This window comes from Macrobrachium rosenbergii, chromosome 3 (assembly GCF_040412425.1).
Source record: "Macrobrachium rosenbergii isolate ZJJX-2024 chromosome 3, ASM4041242v1, whole genome shotgun sequence".
Taxonomy (NCBI): domain Eukaryota; kingdom Metazoa; phylum Arthropoda; class Malacostraca; order Decapoda; family Palaemonidae; genus Macrobrachium; species Macrobrachium rosenbergii.
Window position 1 is genome coordinate 10,148,161 of NC_089743.1, and position 12,820 is coordinate 10,160,980.

The 12,820-nt window shown below is 37.5% G+C and overlaps 1 protein-coding gene and 1 long non-coding RNA gene across 3 annotated transcripts in view; one reads left to right on the forward strand and one right to left on the reverse strand.

The window, feature by feature from the left end:
• The window catches only part of LOC136852553 (major facilitator superfamily domain-containing protein 6-like), a 36,980-nt gene extending 35,054 nt beyond the window's left edge, over positions 1–1,926 (forward strand). The window contains 2 exon segments of the mRNA XM_067127319.1: positions 343–495; positions 1,428–1,926. Of these exon segments, the coding sequence (XP_066983420.1) occupies positions 343–495; positions 1,428–1,624 (350 nt within the window). The 3' untranslated portion in view covers positions 1,625–1,926.
• The window catches only part of LOC136852565 (uncharacterized), a 145,616-nt gene that overhangs the window by 121,069 nt on the left and 11,727 nt on the right, over positions 1–12,820 (reverse strand). The gene's annotated exons all lie outside the window — the stretch shown is intronic.

A 12,820-nucleotide genomic window follows, 5' to 3' on the forward strand; every position in this document is an offset into this window, starting at 1 on the left:
AAACAGTGAGCGAGCTGCATACCTCCCAGTACCAGCCAATCAGAGGCCGCCAAACAAACGTCTCGTAGGCCCAAGAATCTACCTTAAGTGAATCGGCTTACAGTGAAATCTGTATTCCGAAGTCTCGTCTATGCTATGAATCTATTTTGCATTCGTAACACAGGAGACCTTGTTTTGAAGTCATGTTCTCACCTGAAATTCGTGCAGTCCTTCTGTACACACGTTTTATGGATTTGATGTGAAATCTCTGTAAATTTATACATAATTTGGCATTTTACTGTGAGTGCGTCTTCTCCTTTAGCGTTGACAGTTCAATGTACTTTACTCTCAATGAATCCTCAGGTAAAGGACTGGGGGCTCTCCTTGGAGGATACCTCATAGCAGCCATCAACACGTCCAATGCTTTCAAAGTCTATGGCGTCATCGCCCTGTCCGGGGGCGTCTTCTACTTCTCTGCCTATCACTGTTACTTGCAAAAATTCATCGCTACCAAAGGTAAGATTGGCTCAAGGCGTATCAGTTTTTGTGGCTCATGACGAGCCGATTAAATTTTCGTATCGTCGGTAAATAAATTGCTGACTAATCTTTTTGCATTTTCATCATGACTTGTTCTGTTCTCTGAAATTTTTATGCTTGAGATATATATATGTATACATACATACATACATACACACACACACACACACATATATATATATATATATATATATATATATATATATATATATGCTATATATATATATATATATATATATATTTATATATATATATATATATATATATATATATATATATATATATATATAATGTATAACTGAATCACGAAAATATGGAACGTGATGAATATATACAAATAAAGATCAAATCCACGAAGGAAACGGAAACACTGGAGTGCTGAGGGCCTTTCGACACTACGCCCTTTACTTAGCAGAGGACGTAGTGTCGAAAGGCCTCGCAGCACTCCACGAAGGAAACGGAAACACTGGAGTGCTGTGAGGCCTTTCGACACTACGTCCTTTACTTAGCAGAGGACGTAGTGTCGAAAGGCTCAGCACTACTCCACGAAAACGGAAACACTGGAGTGCTGCGGGGCCTTTCGACACTACGTCCTTTACTTAGCAGAGGACGTAGTGTCGAAAGGCCTGCAGCACTCCAGTGTTTCCGTTTCCTTGTGATTTTATTTTATCTATATATATATATATATATATATATATATATATATATATATATATATATATATATATATATATGTATGTATATATATATATATATATACACTATATATATATATATATATATATATATATATAATATAGTGTTTGCTGTAATAGCAGACAAGATATTAGATATTAGTCGGTTTTAATATCTTTAGCAAAAGATTAAGTCTCCAACAGTTAATAATAAAGCCCCTTGAAAATAACCATCAGCACGAACGTTTCCAGAGAAGGAACTGGAGGTGACCAAGGTCGGCGAAGGAGTGGAAGAAGGAGACTCCATGATAGACTACGACATGAAGATCCGGATAGACATCGCCAACGGCATCTGCCGCAGACCCTCCACCTTCAGCTGGAAGGAGGAGCTGCACAAGGGCGAGGAAACGCCTCAGCACCAGGAGGAAACCTGAACTTGAGAAGTCGTTTTTTTTTGCTTGACGTCAGTCTCATGAGTGTACAGTGATAATAACTGATAGTTTTGTTTTTGTTAGATTCCCCCAGATATATTAACATAGATTGTGCGTATCGATAGATCTCGGCTATGTCTACTTTCTGCGGTTCACTTCCGTTGCATGTTCTTTTTTTTTCTTTTACTAGTGTTATGTAGAAAATAATGGTATACAACGGCACACTTAAAAATTATACACACACACATGTACAGTATACAATATATATTATTTACATAGGCTATATAAATTTATATGTGTATATATATGAATATATATATATATAAATACATATAAAAATATAAAATATATATATATATATATATATATATATATATATATATATATATATATATTTAAATATATATATATATATATATATATATATATATATATATATATATATATATATATATATATATATAATACATAGGCTATATGTGTACATATAAAGACATAAATACGTTATGCATAAAATTACTCAAGTAAATACCTGTAATCAAACAGTAGTTTCAGTGCCAACAATATCCTTTGTGACATATTACAATATGAACATACAGGCCATGCTGTTCCAAATTAAAACCAATGTAAGAAACGAATCTTAACATAAACGCAGGCCAACGTAAACAACAGAGCCCTTGTATATATTTGTAGGTTTTGGTGGAGAAGGGGCGGAAAATTAAAATATAAATGCTAAAAACCCAAGGAAATTTTATTCATCTCCTTTGAAAACCTTTAAGCAATGAATGTACGTAAAAATGATTAAGTGGACGGCTTTCAACAAGTATTTATAGTTTACAAAGAAGTACTGGCATTCAGAAAGAGCCAATAATCGCCAAATCGACTGCAATAATAAGTATTTTTTTATGAAGTATCTTTCACAGTTATACAAAGTGCAGTCAATCTGAGGGTAGCACTGGGGCACGTCGTGGGCCGCAAGCATGGGCAAGACAATGGTGTTGACACTATTGCAGACATATTTTTTTGAGTCCACCCCTTCTATTTTGTCTCAGTTTCTGTAGGCTTACTAAATGGAAAAAGAGGCTTTAGATAGGAGGTAAAGGTGGCGCTCATTGATCAAAATAAATTCTTTTTATTCAGTTCTGTCAAGACCGAAAGTGAAAGGCGATACATTCAAAATATGAGAACATTACTCCAAACAGTAACAGTAAAACAGCAGTGCATCTGCATTTTCTAGAGGCTAACCGAGCAATTTGAGCTTCAAATCCTCTCCAAGAAAAGTTTGTTCTAGAGGCTAACTGAGCAATTTGAGCTTCAAATCCTCTCCAAGAAAAGTTTGTTCTAGAGGCTAACTGAGCAATTTGAGCTTCAAATCCTCTCCAAGAAAAGTTTGTTCTAGAGGCTAACTGAGCAATTTGAGCTTCAAATCCTCTCAAGAAAAGTTTGTTCTAGAGGCTAACTGAGCAATTTGAGCTTCAAATCCTCTCCAAGAAAAGTTTGTTCTAGAGGCTAACTGAGCAATTTGAGCTTCAAATCCTCTCCAAGAAAAGTTTGTTCTAGAGGCTAACTGAGCAATTTGAGCTTCAAATCCTCTCCAAGAAAAGTTTGTTCTAGAGGCTAACTGAGCAATTTGAGCTTCAAATCCTCTCCAAGAAAAGTTTGTTCTAGAGGCTAACTGAGCAATTTGAGCTTCAAATCCTCTCCAAGAAAAGTTTGAAGTACCTGTAACACTCATAATCGTTATGACTGTGAGGCTGAATCACATTTTTATCAAAACTGGTGAGTCGGAGGAGACATGAAACAGAAATAGGCCTAAATGGGAGCTATTTTGGTGACACCAAGAGATCACCATTCACATATGCAACGCGGGCCAGGGTCACAGATTAAGCATGACTGAGCAATTTGAATTTAAAGTGAAAAACACATAAATGGCCTGGGAGATAGATCAGAGTAGTTCTTTGGCAAAAGCGTGAGCAAGAGAGGCTGGAGAAGGCTATCGATAAAGAGAAGGATTGCAGATGATGATAGACTGGAACCCTGACGACCCCCAATAGAGATGGAGAAGTTGCAGATGTTACACCCCAAACAACATAAAAAAAATGGGAATTATTTTATGGGAGAAGCCAAAATCATTGAAGTATGACTAATAGGGCCTTATCCCAAGCTACCACGTACCTAAATGTATCTGGAAGTGGGACAAAACATTCTTCAGATGATACTAAGATGATGACCAAACAGATATCAAGCAAGGTCGGAAACTTTACTGAAACTTCTTACTTAAGTCATTCTAGTGATCCATAGGAGATCTGACTTTAAGGTGTTGAGGCATCTTTACATTTTGAATACTTCAGTAAAAAAAAGCCTGAGCAAATGGGCAACCCACGCTATATACATTGCTCTGCTCCACAAATGTAAGACCATAGAAGCAAGAGAAGGAAGGGCAGCAGTGTTGGAGATCAGCAGAATTAAAATCAGGGAGGACTCGCTGAGAAATGGGACAAAGTGGTAACATGCAGGTCCAATGAGACAGAGATAGAGAAAATTTTTGAACTTTGGTTGGAAAGGATCAGAATAAATTCTGTTGGAAACAACATGACACTACGTCTAATCTTGGTAAGGGAACCTTTTTTTTTTTTTGCTTCAAACTACACACATTAGCACGGTAATTAAAAGTGAATTCAAAATATTTAAAGCAGCAGCAGGAGAAGCTAGACAGGACATCTGCACATGCTTTTTCAAACAGCTTGTCAAAGACCAAGAGTGGTCAACCCTTGAGTAAGTAAAGAGAATTTTACAGAGGACATGCTTTAACACCTATGGTGATGATCTCACCAAGAAAGGAATGCAAAATCAGAGTTGGGTCAGTAAAGATGTACCAGGCGTCACCCAATATAAATGAAAAGAGCATACTTTGTTCACTTTGTTTGGTTTAATGTACAGCCCCTCACAGTGATGATTCCCTCTCTGGCGGGCCCTTGTACCTCTTCAAAATAAGGTGCCTCTTATATTTAATAAACGTCATTTAGTGTTTTCTCGTCAGTATCGTTGCTTCTGCAGAATAGAAGAGTCTTTAGTTCTTTTTTAAATTTGTTTTCTTCTTGTATGCTCTTCACTTCAGGCGGTATTTTGTTTTTTTGTATAGTAAACAAATGCTCTCTCGCCTGACTTACAATTTGTTCTAGGTTCAAAAAGCCTATATGCTTCACTTTCATGTCTGATTACAATAATCATTTCAGGTCTAATGAAGCTTAAGCAGTTTAAAGACTGTAAGTAGTATTTTATATTCTAGTCTAGCTTTTACTGGGAGCCAATGTAGCTCAATTAGTGCTGGGGTTATTCTGTCACGGGAACGTAGTCCTTTTATTGACCTGGCGGCTCTATTTTGTACTCCTGGCAATTTTCTTAGTAAGTAGTTAAGAAGACCTTGGAATATAACGTTGCAGTAGTCAAGCCTCGAAAGTATTTGGTTGCAAATTGCTGTTTTCAGAGTATCTTCGTTTAGGTATTTTCTAATAACTGCAATGATAGTCACAGGTTTTTGTAACATGCAATATAAGGTTCTTCATCGACAATTTATTAATAAATACTCCTAAGCTCCTCAATGCTGTTACAATATTTATTGTTGACGAACCACTAGTTATTCTTTTGAAGTGTTCATATTTTCATAGTGCAATGTCAGATCCAAATAGCATATACTAAGTTTTGTCTTCATTACGTTTCAATTTTTTCGCCGACATCCATTTTTTGATATCTTTCATTGTTGCATCAATTTTACTAATGGCGTCTTCTGCCGTTTCGACAGGAAAATAGAACTGGTATCATTAGCATACAGTTTATACTTAGCCACGTGCTTATTTAGAATTCTAGATAGTTCAATTGTGTACATGCCTTGGGGCACTCCTTTTGTTAGGCTTTTCTTTTCTGATTTCACAATTGATATAACTACTGTAATCTTCCTGTTTTCCAAGTAGCTTTTGTACCACTTGTGTACATCATCTTCGATGCCTACTGCTCTCAGGTCTTCAAGTAGCAGATTGTGGTCAACTGTGTCAAATGCTGCACTTAGGTCAAGCATAATCAGGATGCCACATTTTCCATTTGCTATAATTTTTACCATATCATTTATAACTGCGCACAATGTAGTCTCTGTTGAGAGGTTTTCTCTGTCGGCTACGCTTACTGATCATCAGGCATAATGTTGAGTTGCTTCAAGTGTTTCCACGTTTGTTTGCGAACTTCAGTTTCTATAAGTTTTGATAAGTGCGATAGGTTCGGTATTGGTCTATAGAAGTTTAAATTTTCTTTATCGCCTTTTCCTTTATAGACCGGCTTTATACAAGCAAGTTTTTCACTGTTTGGGAAGGATGCCTGTGCTAGACTCATTTTGACAATATCAAAATATAGTTTCCGCAACTGATCAAAGTTTTTTGTCTCTTTTAAATCACTTAGGGGAAACGGGTCATTTTCACAGTAGGTATTTTTTACTTTTCTCATCGTTTTTTCAAAGTCATTCGTGTTCAGTTCTTTAAACTTGCTGAATTTGCTATTTCTGATTGCAATCACTGGGAGATCAGGAGGGACTTCCTTATCTAAACTTATCTAAACTATGACAGATTCTTTCAATTTTTTCTTCAAAGTAGTTCACAGAGGTATCGGCCAGATTTTTGTAGTCACTAGTTACGTCAGGCAGAACTGTTTCTTTCTTGAGTCCCAATATTCCGACTGAATTCTCATGTCGCCTGTCAAGGTGTTCCTCAAATTACACCTGCACTCCTGGCTTGTTTATTCATCAGCTTTAAAGTTTGTTTTGTTTCTTTAAGTGATAGCTTTTTACAGTGTATAGCCTTTCCAGGTATTTATACTAAATATAATTAGTTTATGTATTGGAGATATCACGCATTCAGGCTCAACTTGTGTCACTCACAATCTCGTTGTTTTTGTTTTGTATCAGTAGGTCAATGGTATGGTTCAATAATGATGTTTTTTTCACAACATTTACGAGGTCGTGGCTTTCAAGTAAGTCTATGAATTCTTTGACATATTTGTCATCGTTATCATCCAGCTGTAGGTTGAAGTCACCATAAATCAGTATATTTTTGTTATCAGATAACAAGTCGAGGAAGTCACTGAATTCATCTAGGAACGATCTCTTACTTGTGCTTGGTGGTTCATAAACTGTTACGATTTGTATGTTTGTTTATGTGTGTAATTTTACTGTTGATATATTCAAATGTACTGAACACATTTTGGTTCATTATAGATACTTTGTACACTTTTTGACAAAGATTCCCACTCCACCACCGTTTTTTTTTTCTCTCGGTACATGGTAAAAGTTGTGAGACCCTGGCGTCATTTCGTTTATTTTAGAATAATCACTTACATTATTGCTTAGCAAAGTCTCGTTAGCATGCATATATCTAGGTTGTGATCATTTATAAGATTTCTAATAGTGTTAGTTTTATTTCCTATGGACTGTATGTTTATTAAATTGCACAGAAGATTATTAGTCAAAGCCACGGTCCGTACTATTTTTCACCTTTGACACATTCTTTATATACTGTGCACTTATTGCCATCTTATGTTTTATGTTTAGTATCAATATGGCCTTTCTTTACACAATTTTTACACTTGAAGATGCTGCTAACACATTCATTTGATTTGTGATTTTCACCACATCTAGGGTCATTTCTACAATTTGTTGCGCTGTGACCAAATTCCTGGCATTTATAGCATCGACAGGGCATGTAACAGTCGTATACTTTGCAACGGCTATACAATGTACACAATTTGTCACCTCTATCATAGATAACCTTTCGTATTTGTGGTGTGCATTTGATGATATAGTGTTTATATTTGTCATCTTTGGCTATCATTTCCTTTACAATTTTCAGGTAGTCATTTTCAGAAATGAGGTTACCTATCGATGGATTTTTCTTTACAATGTCATCGACAATGTCATCTTCATCTTTCGGGACATACACTACTTTTATTTTTGGTTTAAGCTTACCCTTCTCATTTACTGATATATTGCCGATTTCCTGAATCCCCATTTTTGCCTTTTCTAAGTTTTTCCTGTCTGGAAATCTTACAAATAAGTGTCCATCTCTTGTTGTTTTAACCTGTTCAACTGGCGCCGTTATTTTACTCATAATTTGTCTCTTCTCATTTGCTGCTGTGCTCTCTTCGTTTGTAGATTTGATCAGAAGCACCTTTTTTGTCTTTAGTGATTCGGCGTAAGTTTTGTCCATGTTTATCATGGCCTTTACATCTTTATCAACATTGTCAATTTTGTTTTGGATTTCATCTATGTTGATCATTACGTCAATAGTTTTCTGAGCCGAATCCTGAATCAACATTGTTAATATCTCGGTGTTTTCTTTTATTTCTTCAAGTTCATCTTCAATGAGTTTTTTGTGAGTTCTTTGTTCAGGCCTCTTTATTACATATGTACAATACTCGTATGTTGTCACTCGAAGTATAGGTGTGTATCTGACCTCTATACCTGAACATTCATAGTGGAACCATGCACCACACATTTCACAGCAAGCTCCTTCACCATCACCTTCCCCAGAGCAATGCCCGCGGGTTGCTGACTCTCGATTTGGGTTGACTCATCCTTCTCCAGTATTTTCGTTGGTGTTCCATCTTTACGCGCTGCTTCGACAATTATGAGATAATGTTTGCATGATAGTTTGATCTTTCCTATACTTGATTTAATTTCTACAGTATTTGTTTTCTCTTTTTCCTTCCTCTTCTTTGTATTCATTTGGAACATCGCGCAAGCACTTCACAGACTTGTCCTACCCGCACGAAAGCTACGAAAGCAAACACGACCATATAGAAAGCACTGGCACATGCACTGCAGCAGTAGTTCATCCATATATAGTCAGAGAGAATGGCTTACACATCCTGGAACTTTTTAGAGATAGTTAGATTTATATTGAGGAAAATGGTGAGGGAGAGGAAAATAGAGAAGTCCACGAAATGAGATGTGTAACAGGACAAGAGCACCACTACCCAAAGGAAACTTTGCGACTGTGCAGACGAAACTGTATCTCAAGCGAAAACTTGGTGAAGAATGTATTAGTTATAGCAGACGAATGTAGTTTTATTTTTAGGTGAATCAGGGTGCCGGGAATACTTGAGTGATTTAAGGAACTGTAAAATAAATAACAAAGTGCTGTAGAGTACATCTGGAATATTGTTCAAATTCGGTAAAAATGATGCCTTCGTGCATGATTACGAAGTGGATGGATAATCAACAGCTTAATCATTAGCAGTACAATAATAATAATGCAAGACTGAATACAGATTATGAAATATTTAAGAAAAACACTACATTTACAGTGATGGGATTAAAAAACTCTAAAGAGCCATATCCAATTACAGGACCTTGAAAATGTCAGCCTATTGCTGTTTGAAGAAACCAAGAGAAACCACCTCAAGTTCCCACGATTCGCCAGTGTACAAGCCCAGACCCACTAATGCCAAGGAAAACTGAAAATGCAAATAATAAAAAATGAGCTTCTATAAATATGAACCAAACCAGGAAAATCTTGTCACTTATCTTAATTCTGTAGCAGTGAATAAAAGCGAGCAGCGCCAAGGTTTCAAATACAACAGATGACATTTACGAGGCAAAGAAAAAACAAACGCCTCGAGGTTCAGGGCATGAGTGTGGGCAGGTTGAGAGTTTTCAGTTTAAGTGCCCAAGGTTTCAAATACAACAGATGATATTTACGAGGCAAAGAAAAAAACAAACGCCTCGAGGTTCAGGGCATGAGTGTGGGCAGGTTGAGAGCTTTCAGTTCAAGTGCCCAGGCAGTGATAATTCTCGGAAAAAATGAGCGTGCATTGGTTTCCTAGCAATGTTTTGTGCTAATTATAATTCCATAATTTTCACGGTTCCAAATTCAGTTTAAAACTTTTCCCTGACAATGGTTTGAAATCACGCCAAGTGAAGAGATTTTGATGCAATGGCAGGTTTCTCAGCAGACCACTCGATATTCGGTAACGTGTCTTACTTATCAACCATTAGACTGAAAGTCGTATTCCAATAAAAAAAAAAGGTTATGAATGCACCATATTTGCCTTCAGTGTCCATACTTCATAAATCATACCACTTTGAAACATACTGGATATATACTGTACATGGGTAGTCTTGAAATTTTAAATCCTTGAACTATTTTAAAACATTTAATAATGTCATATATGTATCAACAGCTAGATTAACCTTCCTTAGGGACAAGCCTTACCAAGGTAAGTGACAGCTAGATTTCATGCAGCAAGTGTACACTGGGCTGAGTGAGTCCTTGGATATACTGTACAAAAATAAGAACAATTTCACGCAAAAATTGTGCTCAGAATGGTTGTCATATTTTATTTTACCGTTTCAAATGAAACACGAGATTTTCCTCAAATGGTTTTAAATTTTATGAAATCAAGCGCACTCGGGACCTAAGACGAACACAGACCCCTATATTATTTCTGTAACTTCATGCAAATGGCTTGCCAAGAATTCCATAACGAAAACCACCAACTACATAATACATGCAGTATTTCAAAGGGACAATATTCAAAGGATTCTGAAAAAAAAATTAGAGCAAGGCAGTGTTCAATTATATGTGGACTTTTATTTTAACCTGCTATAACACCCAAACGTCAAATTACTGATTATATAGTAAAATAATTGTTTATTGTTGTCTAACAGGAGGGTCAACAGGTCTTTTGAATGACAAAGACAAGAATGAAGAGTCCACAAAAAGCTCACTGCCACAATAAATTTAAGCTAGTCCAACACCGAGATCTATAGCAATTTCGCCTTCCTTACAGGCCTGACTGCTTGCTATCTATGGTGGAAGATTCATGTTTTCCAGAGCCAAAGCCTCAGTATTTGGACAACAAACCGCATTCTTCTTTCAATCTAAAAAAAATCTTAAGTGTTGTGGTGTAATGGGCTACATTGTTCCGAGATAAGGTCTTTGGACTGTTTACTTACAAGAGCACAACAATTTACTACTTGGAAACCACAAGTGCCAACATCATGTCTAGTTTAAAATAGAAATTTTTATAACAACAGGCGGGAGAACGATTGAGTGAAAAGTAAAAAATTAAAAGGATCGTTTAGTTTGAACCGTCTATTCACTGATCCCTTTTGGGTGGTTTGAGCGTCTATAGTTTTTCTTTCAGTTTTTTCTTCAGTCCACGAGTGGGGAGGTGGGGAGGGGGGTGATACATAATAGAGAGGTAAGTATTTAATAAATAAAAATTTTATTATGAAAATTTCTGTTTTTGAAATGAATCTTGCCTCTCTATTATGATAGCTGATTCCCGCACTGAGCAAAGGAGGTGGGAAAGGTGCGAGGTCAAATTTGATAACCCCCAAGAAAACCATAAAATTCCACCAGGAATAAGACGCTACTTGCCTAATGATTACCATCCATCCACTGGTACTGTCGCCAAGCGAGGACTAATTTATTGGGTAACAAGACCTCTGAACAATGCTGGAGATTCCTTGCTAGGGATACCACCCACACTCCGATGCAAATTCCTTGCTGGGGATACCACCCACACTCCGATGCAATAGGACACAAGGCCTTGTGCCTATGCAAGCAGAGCAACAAGGTGAAAGAATGAAGGCTCACACCTAATACAACATAGGTACCTTCATACTCCTTAAAATTTGACAATTTCCTAACTAAATAGGAAAAGGTTAGAGTACAGCTACCCTAACTGTCCAGGATATGAGTTCCCCTGCTGTACTGGGGAGAAAGAGCTCTGCACAATTCATATTGGATTTCCACATCTTGCAGATAGTGCAAGGTAAATACAAAGTTACGCCTCCACTGCACTGCACTGACAACTTTCTCCAGAGAAAGAAAGTGGTTGCTACCGCTCGCACATCATGGAATCTTACTTTAAGCTGATGGTAAAAGAGTCGAGTCTAGATTTGCGTGTGCTTCTCTGACCAGAACCTTGAACAGACAAGACATACCATTCTTTGACAAGGGTAAGTCAGGTTTCCCAGGGCTACAAAAAAGGTTGCTGACATTCTGCCTGATTTCACTAGTCCTTTGCAAATATACAGAGAAAGCCCTGACTGGACATAAGGAAGTTTCTTCCCCATCTGGTACCAAAGAAGACAGAATGGGGATCACACAAGAGCAAGGCAGAAGATGAGACTTGAAATCATTCTTGGCTCTGAAATGGGGTAGAAAAGAAAGGACTGCTTCTTGAGTAGTAAAGCCAAGGCTAACAGAAACAGTCTTCACTGTTAAATCCTTAAGGGAGGTTGTGTTCAAGGGCTCAAATGGGGGCATGCATAAATACTTAACCACCACATCCAAATTCCAGCCCGGGGGTTAATTTGGAGACTTAGGAATATCAGCTGGAAGGAGTGGATGGCCTCCTTAATAACCATGTTAGACAAAATATCCAAGCCAGTATGCCTCAATACAGCAGCTAACATGGATCAATACCCTTTAATGGCTGGGACTGAAAAATGTCTGTTGTAGTGTAAGTAAAGTAAGAATTTAATGATGTTATTCACAGAGGTATGGGTGCAGGAAAGCCTTCTAGCGGAGCACCAAGCCCTATATACAGTACTGCCCACTGTCTTTGATACAGTGCATTAGTCGACTCCCTTCTGGAGTTAAGGATTGACTTTCAGCATTCCTTTGAAAAACCTCTTGCTGGTAAGAAACAGTAGGGTCTTCCTATGCGGTCAGCTCTAGCATGGGGAGGTTTGGTGAAATTTCATACCGCCTGGCTGTTTGAGAAGACGTTTTCTTGGTGGAAGAAGACTTGGGCCACTACTAAAAGAGTTAGGGGTCTGGGAACCATTCTCTGGGTGACCACCAAGGGGTCAATAAAGTCGTGCGTGAATTCACAGCTATACGGAATTTTGCTAGTACTCTTTGTATCATAGCAAAGGGAAGAAAAGCATAAAGGCCTAGGTAAGGCCAGTCTAAAAGCATTGTATCAACTGCCCATGCCTGAGGATCCTGAACTGGGGAGCAGTACACTGGCAAGCGATTATTGGACCTGGTGGCAAACAGGTCTATTAGAGGAGTGCCCCATAGCTTCCACAAGTCCTTGCAAACTAGTGGATGAAAGGTCCATTCAGAACACAGAATTACAGTAAACTCCCCGTATTCACGTTCTCACGATTCGCGGACTCACATATTCACGGATTTCTCT